At 39.2% G+C, this 14,179-nt stretch overlaps 1 protein-coding gene across 8 annotated transcripts in view; it reads right to left on the bottom strand.

The window, feature by feature from the left end:
• Nucleotides 1-14,179, bottom strand: part of ST3GAL4 (ST3 beta-galactoside alpha-2,3-sialyltransferase 4) — a 236,268-nt gene that overhangs the window by 28,763 nt on the left and 193,326 nt on the right. For 4 of the 8 annotated variants that reach the window (XM_070765425.1, XM_070765432.1, XM_070765427.1 and 1 more), the window contains 3 exons: nucleotides 4,963-5,044; nucleotides 2,008-2,088; nucleotides 1,313-1,410 (listed from right to left, as the gene is read on the bottom strand). In XM_070765425.1, the coding sequence (XP_070621526.1) occupies nucleotides 1,313-1,410; nucleotides 2,008-2,088; nucleotides 4,963-5,044 (261 nt within the window). The remainder of the gene's footprint in view (nucleotides 1-1,312; nucleotides 1,411-2,007; nucleotides 2,089-4,962; nucleotides 5,045-14,179) is intronic. The other 4 variants (XM_070765428.1, XM_070765433.1, XM_070765429.1 and 1 more) reach the window with 1 other exon arrangement.

The following is a 14,179-nucleotide window of genomic DNA, read 5'->3' as shown; positions in this document are numbered from 1 at the left end:
TCATTACTTATTTTTTTAATTTCATAGAAACATAGAAGACTGACGGCAGAAAAAGACCTCATGGTCCATCTAGTCTGCCCTTATACTATTTCCTGTATTTTATCTTACAATGTTTATCCCAGGCATGTTTAAATTCAGTTACTGTGGATTTACCAACAATGTCTGCTGGAAGTTTGTTCCAAGGATCTACTACTCTTTCAGTGAAATAATATTTTCTCACGTTGTTTTTGATCTTTCCCCCAACTAACTTCAGATTGCGTCCCCTTGTTCTTGTGTTCACTTTCCTATTAAAAACACTTCCCTCCTGAACCTTATTTAACCCTTTAACATATTTAAATGTTCCGATCATGTCCCCCCTTTTCCTTCTGTCCTCCAGACTATACAGATTGAGTTCATTAAGTCTTTCCTGATACGTTTTATGCTTAAGACCTTCCACCATTTTTGTAGCCCGTCTTTGGACCCGTTCAGTTTTATCAATATCTTTTTATAGGTGAGGTCTCCAGAACTGAACACAGTATTCCAAATGTGGTCTCACCAGCACTCTATATAGCGGGATCACAATCTCCCTCTTCCTGCTTGTTATACCTCTAGCTATGCAGCCAAGCATCCTACTTGCTTTTCCTATTGCCCGACCACACTGCTCACCCATTTTGAGACTGTCAGATATTGCAATATTGTAATTGTTGTTCTTTATCAAACTACACTTTGCTGATAATGTTAATCCTAAATATTTTACCTTTTTGACTATGTTGATACATAATATAGTCTCTAATTCAGAATTTAGTTTAGGAGTCATATTTTTAGTTATTATCTTAGTTTTTCCCTTTTATTTTTATTTGTATACCTTTCATGTATTCCATTCATGTTTATGCTCATATGTACTAAGTGTTTGACTAAATAAATAAAGGTTGCTGATTGCAGTAACGGTTAAATACCCAACAAACCTAGCTAGAGTAGCCAGTGGAGATCCCACTAAACAATTTGATGGATATCTTGTTAAATAGCTCTTTGTGCAATCTGAAAAGAAAGACATCAAATGCAACTCTGTGATGAGAAGCTAAATAATTATGGAGATCATCTAGAGATAATAGAGTGGATCATGGAGAAATTTAGAAGAGGATACAATTGCTAAAAAAAAAACCACATATTCTGCATGTCGGGAAAATGAAATTTAATAGGTTGGGCCATAATCCCAACAAAGCCATTAATAAAGGAGGATGAAAACAGTCCTATAAAACCAGACTCAACATTCTATGAAAGCAGAAGCTTTATGATATAGGAGGAGGGAGGAAGAGGTGTATAGTTTGCTTACCTGTTCCCTTGGTACCATAAGGCAGTTCATAAAGAGAGGGCTTCTTCACCCAGAAATAATCCTTTAGGTGTAAAAATAGTGGAGGTTCCCGTGTGTAACTGAAGTTAAGGAAGAAAAGAGGATGATATGATTTATAGGCTATTGGCAGCTTCTCTACTTTATCTTTCCTTTCTTATTTAGCAATAAAGTGTTCCCTCGATTTTCGCGGCTTCGAACTTCGCGAAATGTCTATACCACGGTTTTTCAAAAATATTAATTTAAAAAAACTTCACGGGTTTTTTCCCTATACCACGGTTTTTCCCACCCGATGACATCATATGTCATCGCCAAACTTCCGCCTGCCTTTAATAAATATTTTTTTAAATAAACTTTAATAAATAAACATGGTGAGTAATAATCTAAATAGTGGCTAAGGGAATGGAAAATTGCAATTTAGGGGTTTAAAGTGTTAAGGGAAGGCTTGTGATACGGTTCATAGCCAAAAATAGTGTATTTACTTCCGCATCTCTACCTCACGGAAATTCAACTTTCGCGGGCGGTCTCGGAACGCATCCCCCGCGAAAATCGAGGAAACACTGTACTTCCTTGCACCAACACATTCCTCCCCTTCCCCCAGGAAAAGTCTAGGAAAATTAAATAAAAAAAGATCTGCAATCATCTAACTCTTCGAGCAAACAAACGGCCACGTTACTCACTTTGGTATCAGTTGTGCAGCTTTGTTTTCTACCTCTCTGAAAGGACAAGTCATCTTTTCATCTTGGAAGTGGAAATCAAAACTGGAAGACAAATGACAAGGAGGAGGAAAGTGATGTTGTTGTTGTTGTTGTTAATCATGGATGTCAAATTCAAGGCCCATGGCCCGCATCGGGTGCACAGGGTGCTTAGATCTGGCCCAAGGGAACTGCCTTGGAAACAGCAAAGGATCGGCCCATGGTGACTCTACCAGCAAAAATGGGCTCACAATCTCCGTTTTCAGCTGGGGTAGCTTTCTGCAACCCTCTGCCAGTGAAAATAGAGCATGAGAGGGCCACAAGTGAGCTCTGTTTTTGCAGGCAGAGGGTTGCAGGAGGCTGTCCCAAAGAAAATGGAGATTGGGAGCCTGTTTTCACTTGTAGAGTACTCAAGTGACATCAGGGTGACGCCTTCTCCCCTCGCCTCCCCACAAAATCAAATACAAACCTGAAATCAAGTTTGAAACCCCTGTTGTTAATGCGCTGCAGTTACATTCACAAATTAAGGCTGGGGAAAATTTAATAATTCAAGTCTTATTATCATTAGCAGTACTACCGTGTTTCCCTGAAAATAAGATAGGGCCTTATATTTTTTGAACTGCGAAATATGGCCATGACCTTATTATCAAAGGGGGGGGGGTATATTATTTTGGGGGTACAGAAGGTGACGAACATCCTTATTTCAGCACATGAAAAGGCCTGATTGTTCTTATTATGGGGACATGCATTATTTTTGGGGAAACACAGTAGTAGTAATAATAGTATTAATCTAAGTTAGATTCATAATTTTAAAATTGGGGAAAACTAAATTATTTATTTATTTATTTATTTATTTATTTATTCATTCATTCATTCATTAGATTTGTATGCCGCCCCTCTCTGTAGACTCGGGGCGGCTAACAACAATAATGAAACAACGTATGACAAATCTAATATTTAAAATAATTTTAAAAACCTTATTAAAAACCAAATCCTAACCTAGGACCTAAGAAGTATCAAGATAGTGCCTAAAGTTATAGGCGGTTACAAACAAGATTTTGGTAAAATTTGTTTAAAAACAAAATAGGGCATTCACTATGACTATTTTCCTGCTTCAGTTGATAAAAAGCAATTACATGGCATTGGTCCTCCAAGATAGACCAGCCTAGGAAGGGAAAGACATGCAAGATAGCATAACTTTTACTACAGAGTTACAAAACAAAATCAATAATGGGCTGTGTCCGATAAACCAAATGTGATTCTACAGCAAGGTGTGAATAAGGATCTCAGAACTAGCCTTAATTGGCAAAGCACATTAAGACTTACAAATCTCTGTTATTGCAACCTCACAATAAATGTAGTATTGGTGTTGTAGTTCTCTGATTTAGACTACAGTAGTCCCTCACTATACCGCGCTTCACCTACTGCGGCTTCACTTCATCGCGGGTTTCTGAGGAAGCCGATCGGCAGATTTAAACAGCCCGTCGAACTCGATCGGCATGTTTTTCAAAAAAATAAATAAATCTAAAATTGTAAATACTGTATTTAAATACTGTATCTAAAATAAATACTGTGTGGGAAGGATTTATAAACACTTAAAACAATGAAAACTTACCAAACAATTACAATATAAATACTTAAATAAGTACTATCAGTCGATAAATTCCCCATCGCGGATTTCACCTATCGCGGCCAGGTCTGGAACGTAACACCAGCGATAGGTGAGGGACTACTGTACTCCCGAGGCTGATATTCATTGTGTAAAAGTCTGAACACCATCAGCCTTGGAGGTTTCGTAGGTATGAGCCTCCATACTGGGCCTTGGGCCACTCACCTTCTCCCAGACCAAGGGTAGGCAAAGTTGGCTCTTCTATGACATGTGGACTTCAACTTCCAGAATCCCTGAGCTGGCATGATTGGCTCAGGAATTCTGGGAGTTGAAGTCCACAAGTCATAGAAGAGCCGACTTTGCCTACCCCTATCCCAGACCAATCTACCCCATAGTGTAGTTATTGGGGCATAGTAGGGGGGATGCTATAGAGCAGTGTTTTTCAACCAGTGTGCCGTGGCACACTAGTGTGCCGTGAGACATGGTCAGGTGTGCCGCGAAGCTCAGAGAGAGAAAGAAAACAAGAGAGAGAGAAAGGAAGGAAGGAAGGAAGGAAGAGAGAAAGAGAGAGGGAGAAAGAAAGCGAGAGAAAGAAAACAAGAGAGAGAGAAAGAAAGGAAGAAAGAGAGAGAAAGAAAGAAAGAGAACAAGAGAGAGAAAGAAAGCAAGCAAGAGAGAGAGAAAGAAAGCAAGAGAGAGAGAGAAAGAGAGGGAGGGAAGGTGTGAGAGAGAAAGACATAGAGGGAGGGAGGGAGGGAGAAAGAGAGCAAAAAAGAGAGGAAGGAAGGGAGAAAGAGGGATGGAGAGAGAGAGAAAAGAAGGGAGAGAAAGAGGGAGGGAGAGAGAAATAGAGCGGAAGGGAGGAAGAGAGAGAGAAAAATTTTGTCCAATCTTTTTTTAGCCGCCCCCCCCCCACAACTCAATGTGCCCCAGGATTTTGTAAATGTAAAAAATGTGCCATGGCTCAAAAAAGGTTGAAAATCACTGCTATAGAGTTTGCCTTGAGCCAATGTATTGTATATACACATATAATCCCCACTTTCATGCTGTATTAAAAATGGGCCAATAAACAATAAGGTTTCAGAACAGAAATCTTGCTTATGCATTCTTCTCTTTCCCCCCTCCCTCCCTTCCCATCCCCTCTCTCTTTCTCTCTCTTTTTCACTCTCTCTCTCTCTCACACACACTCACTCAAAAAAATTCTGAAAAGTGACTTCTAGTTAGTGTTGTCCATCTAATTAATCTATCCTAGAACGGAGACACAGCAAAGATTAGTGAAGTTCCTATAATCCAGTTGCTGCTGTTGCTGTTGTTTTAAGAAATACACTCACAGCTGTATATACCTTTCTTCCCGGGATATCGTATACCACACCATCAGCAAAAATACAGCCAATACTCCAACTATCTTCCATCCTGAGCAAAGAAAAAAGTAGGCAAAAAGTGTTAAGCCCACGTCCTTCAACAGGGGAATCTTTCAAAGCGTAAAATACTCCAAAATGTGGAAAAGCGGAGGACAGTTGGTTTAATAAATATGAATGAATTAATGAATTAATGAATCAATAGACAGTATTTTTCAATATCCGTAACACTAATGCTTTCCATTAAAATAAAAACCAAATAACACTTTTTTTAAAAAAGGGGAAAGATGGAATGTGTAAGGTTCTGCTAACTCTAAGCTTCTAGCACAGTGATGGCAAACCTATGGCACAGGTGCCACAGGTGGCACACAGAGTCATATCTTCTGGCACATGAGCCATTGCCCTAGCTCTGCTCCATTGTGCATGTATGTGCCGACCAGCACATAGACTCTGGGAAAACATTTCTGGCTTCCAGAGAGCCTCCAAGAGAAGGGGGGAGGACATTTTTATCGTCCCCCAGCTCCAGGGAAGCCTTTAGAGCCTAAGGAGGGCAAAACACGAGCCTACTTGGCCCACCAGAAGTTGGGAAACAGGCCATTTCTGACTTCCAGAGGGTGGGGGAAGTGTTTTTGCCCTCCCCAGGCATTGAATTATGGATGTGGGCACTCACGCATGCGCAATAGTGCACACCCATGCTCTTTTGGCACTCAAGGAAAATAATCACTGTTGCCATTACTGCTCTAGCATATGGACTTGCTACCATCTCTGCACCTTTGAATGCATTTACGCTTAAAATTGGGTAGCTCAAACCAGCAAAAGAAATCTTATTTCCAACTTGCCTGTTTGTTTGTTTGTTTGTTTGTTTGTTTGTTTATTGATTGATTGATTGATTGTTAGAGTTGGAAGGGACCATGCGGGTCATCAAGTCCAACCCCCTGCCTAAGCAGGAACCCTATAGCATCCCAGCCAAATGGCAGTCCAATTTCCTCTTAAAAATGTCCATAGTAATGGAGTTCACAACATCCGCTGGTAGGTTGTTCCACTGGTTGATCGTCCTGACTGTCAGGAAGTTCTTCCTTATTTCCAGTTGTAATCAAGGTCAAGCACAATGTAGACAGCAGGAGAAACAACGCAGCTAAAGAAAATAGCGTTCAGATAGTCTTTCGTTTAGTGACTGTTTGAAGTTACAACAGCCTTGAAAAAAAAATGACTTTTTCATACTTAATGACGGTTGCAGCACCCATGGCCACGTGGTCAAAATTCAGATGCCTGGCAACTGGTTCATGTTTATGACCGTTGTCGTGATCCAAAGTCAGGTGATCATCTTTTGTGACCAGCTCACAAGTAAAGTCAATGGTGAAGCCAAGTTCACTTAACAGTTGTTTTCAGTGTTCCCTCTAAATTTTTTGGGGGGTGGGCGGAAAAGTATAGTGTCTGAGCGGCAGTCCCTTCGGGACTGGGCGGCACAGAAATAATAAACAAACAAACAAACAAATAAACAAACAAATAAAAAACCCACCCTGTTTTGCCTCAGAGAATTTCAAAATAAAATGCTGTACTGTGTGTCTATAACAGTGAGCTCATAATAGGGCAACTCTATCAATATCAAAATGCCACTTAAATAGTTGAGCTAGTTTCAAACTAGATTTTGATTTTCTTTCTCTCTTCCTTACTCCCATTCTTTTTCTTTCTCTTTTCCTTCCTCTCTTTTTTCTATCTTTTTCTCTCTCTTCCTCTCTCTCTCCTTCCCTCTCACTCTTTCCCTCTCGGCTTCTGGGCAGGTTTGGAAAACTCTGAGTTGATGATGATTTTTAAGTGAGCTATAGCTCACTGCTCAGCTTAGAGGGAACTATGGTTGTTTTACTAGCTTAACAACAGAGTGATTCATTTAACGACCATGGCAAGAGAGGTGGTAAAATGGGGCAAAGCTCACTGAACAACTGAGTCACTTTGCAACATAAATTTTGGGCTCAATCGTGGTTGTAAGTTGCTATCGCATCCTCTCTGTTGTGTGCACAAAAGGATGAAAAAGAAATGAGGGCAGATTTAAATATGTTAAAGGGTTAAATAAGGTCCAGGAGGGAAGTGTTTTTAATAGGAAAGTGAACACAAGGACAAGGGGACACAATCTGAAGTTAGTTGGGGGAAAGATCAAAAGCAACATGAGAAAATATTATTTGACTGAAAAAGTGGTAGATCCTTAGAACAAACTTCCAGCAGACGTGGTAGGTAAATCCACAGTAACTGAATTTAAACATGCCTGGGATAAACATATATCCATTGTAAGATAAAATACAGATAATAGTATAAGGGCAGACTAGATGGACCATGAGGTCTTTTCTGCCGTCAGACTTCTATGTTTCTATGTTTCTATGAGCCAAAGTTATTTCTGCTTTTAAGCCATCTCGAAAGAGACGTACAAATGGCCTTTCTTGCCTTCAGTAAGAAAGAGAAGCCAAGTTTGGAGTATCACTTGGTATTCAGAGAGGTGTGTGTGTGAAATAGAAAATAAATAAGAGAAAAACTAACATACTTTTCCACTGATATTTTTGAACCAATAAAACAAGTACGTCTGTAAGCCAAAGAAAAGTTTGACTTGATTTATAGCCTCTATACTTCTTGCTCTCCCAGTTTGGAGATACAATTTTTAAAGATGAAATTAAAAAAATGTACGACTCCACTTTCATTTCTCAAAACAGAGAACCTAATTTTATTTAGATGACACTCACTCGCTAACGCTGCAGCCCCTGTATCTGCTATTAATTCTATAAATCACAGGGCAGGAAAATAAAGCTGAGCAGATGGTCAGAACTGAACTGGCTGGGAAGCTCCAGAAAGGCAGTTAAGCAACCTATTTAAGAAGATTACGCAAGACCTAGCAAATTAACTCCTTTAAGCACTTCATCCTGGCAGAATTTGCAGAACAGACTTAACTTGGTTAATCCATTTTCTGGGTCTGAAGGGTGGATTGAACCATTAACTAACCTAATACGCTAGGTTCACGAACAGACCACATAGAAAGTAAAAGAGAAAGAGTGAAATGTATAAAGTCAGCTTAGATTGTTATGACAAAACCTTGGGTCTTATTTATTTATTTTATTTTATTTATTTTATTTATTTATTTTGTCCAATACACCAGTGTTTTTCAACCAGTGTGCCACGGCACACTAGTGTGCCGTGAGACATGGTCAGGTGTGCCGCGAAGCTCAGAGAGAGAAAGAAAGCAAGAGAGAAAGAAAGCAAGAGAGAAAGAAAGCAAGAGAGAGAGAAAGAAAGAAAGAGCGAGAGAAAGAGAATAAGAGAGAGAAAAAGCAAGAGAGAGAGAAAGAGAACAAGAGAAAGAAAGCAAGAGAGAGAGAAAGAGAGGGAGGGAAGGAGAGAGAGAGAAAGACATAGAGGGGGGAGGGAGAGAGAAAGAGAGCAAAAAAGAGAGGAAGGAAGGAAGAGAAAGAAAGAGGGATGGAGAGAGAAAGAAGGAAGGGAGAGAGAAATAGAGCAAAAGGGAGGAAGAGAGAGAGAATTTTTTTGTCCCAACTTTTTTTAGCTCCCCCCCCCCCCGCTCAATGTGCCCCAGGGTTTCATAAATGTAAAAAATGTGCCCGAGGCTCAAAAAAGGTTGAAAATCACTGCAATACACAATAAGGGTTTTAGTGGGTATATATCTATATACACATAGTAAAATACATGATGAAGGTTATAGAGGAGATACTCATAGTAAAATATATCTAAGAAATAATAGAAAAGAAGGTATAGTAATAGAACATATCAATGAAAGAATAGAAGAAGAGATATAGGAATAGAAGAAAGGTATAGGAGATATAGGAGAGCAATAGGACAGGGGACGGAAGGCACTCTAGTGCACTTGTACTCGCCCCTTACTGACCTCTTAGGAATCTGGATAGGTCACCCGTAGATAATCTAAGGGTAAAGTGTTGGGGGTTTGGGGATGACACTATGGAGTCCGGTAATGAGTTCCACGCTTCGACAACTCGGTTACTGAAGTCATATTTTTTACAGTCAAGTTTGGAGTAGTTAATATTAAGTTTAAATCTGCTGTGTGCTCTTGTGTTGTTGTGGTTGAAGCTGAAGTAGTCGCCAACAGGCAGGACGTTGCAGCATATGATCTTGTGGGCAATACTTAGATCTTGTTTAAGGCGTCTTAGTTCTAAACTTTCTAGGCCCAGGGTTGAAAGTCTAGTCTCGTAGGGTATTCTATTTCGAGTGGAGGAGTGAAGGGCTCTTCTGGTGAAGTATCTTTGGACATTTTCAAGGGTGTTAATGTCTGAGATGCGATATGGGTTCCAAACAGATGAGCTGTATTCGAGGATGGGTCTGGCAAAAAGTTTGTAAGCTCTGGTAAGTACCAGCCTCCCTTGCACTGAACTGTAATACAGATAATCTTCGACCTACAACCACAATTGAACCCAAAATTTCTATTGTTTAGTGAAACATTTGTTAAATGTGTTTTTGCTACACTTTACAACCTTTCTCACCACGGTTGTTGAGTGAAACACTGCAGTTGGTAAGTTAATAGTCTAGTTGTTGAGTGACTCTGATGCATTTTTCAGAGTATAAGACACACCTTTATCCTCCCTAAAAGAGGGTGAAAATGTTACTGCGTCTTATACACCAAACACAGCCATTTTTGGGCCTCCCAAAGCCTCGTCCTCACTTCACATTTTTGCAAAAAAAATGGAACCCTTTTTCGCAAAAATATTTATTTATTATTTATTTATTTATTATTTGGATTTGTATGCTGCCCCTCTCCGAAGACTCTGAAGACTATGATGTGCAGGGGATTTGGGAGGCCTTCAGAGTGCTCCTGAGGGCTGGAGGAAGGCAACCCCTGTTTCTGCCCCCCAAAATGGTGAAACGTGGCCATTTTTTCCAAAAAAGGGGGTGTTTTTGCTTTCCCCCAGGCCCCAAGAGCACTCTGCAGGCCTCCCAAACCCTATGTGCACCCCATTTTTGTAAAGTACAGTACTGTGGTACCTCTACTTAAGAACTTAATTCCTTCCATGACCAGGTTACCAGGTTTGTAAGTAGAAGCATTTTTTCCCATAGGAATTAATGTAAAAGCAAATAATGCGTGCAAACCCATTAGGAAAGAAATAAAAGCTCAGAATTTGGGTGGGAGGAGGAGGAGGAAGAAGAGGAGGAGGACAGTCGCTGCCCAGAGCGAAGGAAGCATTTCTTTTCTCTGGGTGCTGGCAGAGGTTTATTCCCTCTCCAAGCGCCCAGAGAAAGGAAAATGCTTCGTTCACTCTGGACTTCCAAGGCCTCCTTAAGCACCACCAAAAGGCTCCTCTGGTAGCCCAGAAAAGCCCGAGATGGCCGGGATTAAAGGGGGAATGGCAGGAAACTGGCCAGGCCTTTGTGCCGCTCTCAAATTTCCTAGGAAATTTTTCCGGGCTCAGGTTCTTAAGTAGAAAATGGTTCTTAAGGGGCAAAAAAAAAATCTTGAACATACGGTTCTTATCTAAAAAACTTCTTAAGTAGAGGCATTCATAGGTAGAGGTATTACTGAAAAATGGGCTATTTTTCATAAAAAGATGGTTGGGAGGCTTGCGGAGTGTTCCTGGGAACTGAAGAACAAAAAGCCTTTTCCTTTCTTTTTTGAATTATAATTTCCTTTCTTTGTTATTGTTTCTAGTGGATAATGTTGTCTTTTAAGGGTTTTGAGAGAATACCTAAGAAGTAGGAGGAGGCACTATAGCGTATTTGAAGTACTAAAGGAGAAGGATATTAATTTAATAGGGTTTTAAAGGAAATTAAGCTTGAATTCGATTAGAAGAAAATTAGATACCTAGATGACAAAATTAGAGGTCAAGGTTGGGGAGGGTTGGATTGACACCGGAAGTAATTAATTGGGAACTAATAATTTTTTGGGGGAGATTAATTATAAATAATGTACTAACTCGATACTGTTTTTATTATAATATGAAATTATTTCCAAATGTATTGAAGAAGTTTGTATGGAGAATTTTTTTTTAAAATATATCCAAAAACACCCTTTTTCCTTACCTATCTCTTTGAAATCTTGGTGCATCTTATACACCAATGTGTCTTAAAGTCCAAAAAAATACAGTAGTTACCCTACTGGCTCTGCTTCTCAGAAAGTCACATGATCTTGGGACACGGCAATGGTAAAAAAAGAAGAAGAGGCAAACTAACCAAAAATATGAGCCAGTTTCCAAGCACTTCCCCCAAAAAACCACGTGACTGCAAGGGGGTGGGGACATCAGTCATAAAGAATAGAATAGAATAGAATTTTTATTGGCCAAGTGTGATTGGACACACAAGGAATTTGTCTTGGTGCATATGCTCTCAGTGTACATAAAATAAAATATACATTGGTCAAGAATCATGTGGTACAACACTTAATGATGGTCATAGGGGTCAAATAAGCAATGAAGAAGCAATATTAATAAAAATCTTAGGATATAAGCAACAAGTTACAGTCATACAGTCAACATGGGAGGAAATGGGTGAAAGGAATGATGAGAAAAACTAGTAGAATAGAAGTGCAGATTTAGTAGAAAGTCTGACAGTGTTAGAATTATTTGTTTAGTAGAGTGATGGCGTTTGGGAAAAAAACTGTTCTTGTGTCTAGTTGTCTTGGTGTGCAGTGCTCTGTAGCGACGTTTTGAGGGTATGAGTTGAAACAATTTGTGTCCAGGATGTGAGGGGTCAGTAAATATTTTCCCCGCCCTCTTTTTGACTCATGCAGTATACAGGTCCTCAAGGGAAGGCAGGTTGGCAGCAATTGTTTTTTCTGCAGTTCTGATTATCCTCTGAAGTCTGTGTCGATCCTGTTGGGTTGCAGCACCAAACCAGACAGTTATAGAGGTGCAGATGACAGACTCAATGATTCCTCTGTAGAAAAGAGCCCTTTTGAAGTCTTTTGTCACTTTGAGCAGTCATTAGGCTGCCATAAGTTGAGGACTCCTTGTAACTAAGCATTTCCTTTACTCTCCCTTCCAAAAATTGAACTCAAGTAATTCATCGTGACACAAGTAGACCGATAGAGGTGAAACCATCTGGAGCTCTGTAGTTGGTTCCATTGATGAAACTTTCCCCTGCCTCATTATCCAGTTCCATTTCAAACAACAAATGACCCTTCAATTTTCCAGAAATACATTTCCAAGCTGCTTCTCATTGTGCAACCTTTGGGCGCAACCCAACATTCCAAATTTCGGAACACTGAAGCTACCACCCACGTCCTTGGGGAATTTTCCACACAAGTTGTACATCTGTAAAAATTTAATTAGAGGCGAAGAAGCTTCTTGGATGAGAAGCGAAATGTCTTCAAAGAACAAAAACACAAAAGTCCAGTTGCCTCCCAAAAAAGCACATTTGGGATAAATATGACCTGGATGACTGATAATCCCTGGCCGTAAACTAACAACCATCATGGCTAAATCGCATGAATGGTATGGATGCATGTTGTCATGACTGTTCTATAATGGGTTTTTAATGAGGGTTTTATTGTTTTAGGTTTTATATTTGACATTTTTTAATTGTTTTTTAATTTATAGTGTTTATTGTAAACCGCCCTGAGTCCTTCAGGATTGGGCAGCATAGAAGCCTAGATGGATGGATGGATGGATGGATGGATGGATAGAGATAGATAGATAGATAGATAGATGATAGATAGATAGATAGATAGATAGATAGATAGATAGATAGATAGATGATAGGTAGGTAGGTAGGTAGGTAGGTAGGTAGATAGATAGATAGATAGATAGATAGATAGATAGATAGATAGATAGATGAAAGATAGATAGATGATAGATAGATAGATAGATAGATAGAAAGAAAGATAGATAGATAGATGGATGATAGATAAACAAATAAATTCCTAATACACAATTACAAGTAGTTCTTAACTTACAACCATTCATTTGGTGATGGTTCAAAGTTACAATGGTATTGGGGGGAAATGACATGGCTGTTTCACACATATGACCATTGCAGCATTCCCGTGGTTATGCGACCAAAATTCAGACACTTGTCAACTAGCATATATTTATGATTCATGTGATTGGGGTTGCATTGATCACCAGCAAGCAAATTCAATGGGGGGGGATAGATATCCTTAACAACTGTGTTATTAACTTCACAACTATGGAAAGTCACTCAACAACCAGGCAAGAAAAGTTGTAAAATGGGGCGAATCTCACTTAACAACTGTCTTATATGGCATGGAAATTTTGGACTCAATGGTGCTCGTGAGTCAAATACTCAAAATAAACCCTTCCTTATTGAACAGGAAATTATTGATTAACGTCTTCATTGAACAACAAGTATAAATTGTTTACTACAATTTTGGCTGAAAATTGGATTCAAATATATACATATATGAGTAGGATTTTAAACATGAATATTCTATTGAAGCCAGAACTTTTCCTTTTAGGGGTGGTGGGTATACAGGTGTGAAAATAGCCATGGATGGTGATTTCGGAATATGATTACTCTGTTTGCAAAGAGATGCACAGAGATTATTGTACAAACATGGTAGCATTAGAGTGGTGTAGCATGTACCAAGACTAAAGAATTATAAACATAGAAATGATATAATAATCGTAGGAGTGGCACCGTTAGTCTAAAAGTTTGGAATATAATAGCAGTCTATCAAATATGAGGTGAGTGAGGATGAGAAACACTCAGGGGAAGATAAAAGCGGGAGAAAGAGGAAGCAGAGAGGAGAAGGAGTAGAAGGAATCACCCATTTCCACCCACTTATGACTGTATGACTGTAACTTGTTGCTTGTATCCTTAAGATTTTTATTAATGTGGATTGTTTCTTCATTCTTATTTGTACCCTATGACAATCATAACTTGTACCTCATGATTTTTTTAAAAAAATTATGGGTTTTTAGCTTTTTAATTATTGAATTTGTATTATATATTGTTTTCTGTTGCTGTTGTGAGCTGCCCCGAGTCTGCGGAGAGGGGCGGCACATAAATTAAATGAATGAATGAATAAATGAATGAATGAATGAATGAATGATTCTTGACAAATGTATATTTTCTTTTATGTACACTGAGAGCATATGCACCAAAGACAAATTCCTTGTGTGTCCAATCACCCTTGGCCAATAAAGAATTCTATTCTACTCTACTCTATTCTAGGAAGTAGAAGAGGGAGAAAAGGGGAGAGAAAGCATAAATGGAAATAAGAGGATAG

The sequence above is a fragment of the Erythrolamprus reginae genome, chromosome 12, assembly GCF_031021105.1.
Source record: "Erythrolamprus reginae isolate rEryReg1 chromosome 12, rEryReg1.hap1, whole genome shotgun sequence".
NCBI classification, from domain to species: Eukaryota; Metazoa; Chordata; class Lepidosauria; order Squamata; family Dipsadidae; genus Erythrolamprus; species Erythrolamprus reginae.
The sequence above is the reverse complement of the archived record's forward strand: the minus strand, read 5'-3'. Positions and strand labels throughout refer to the sequence as shown.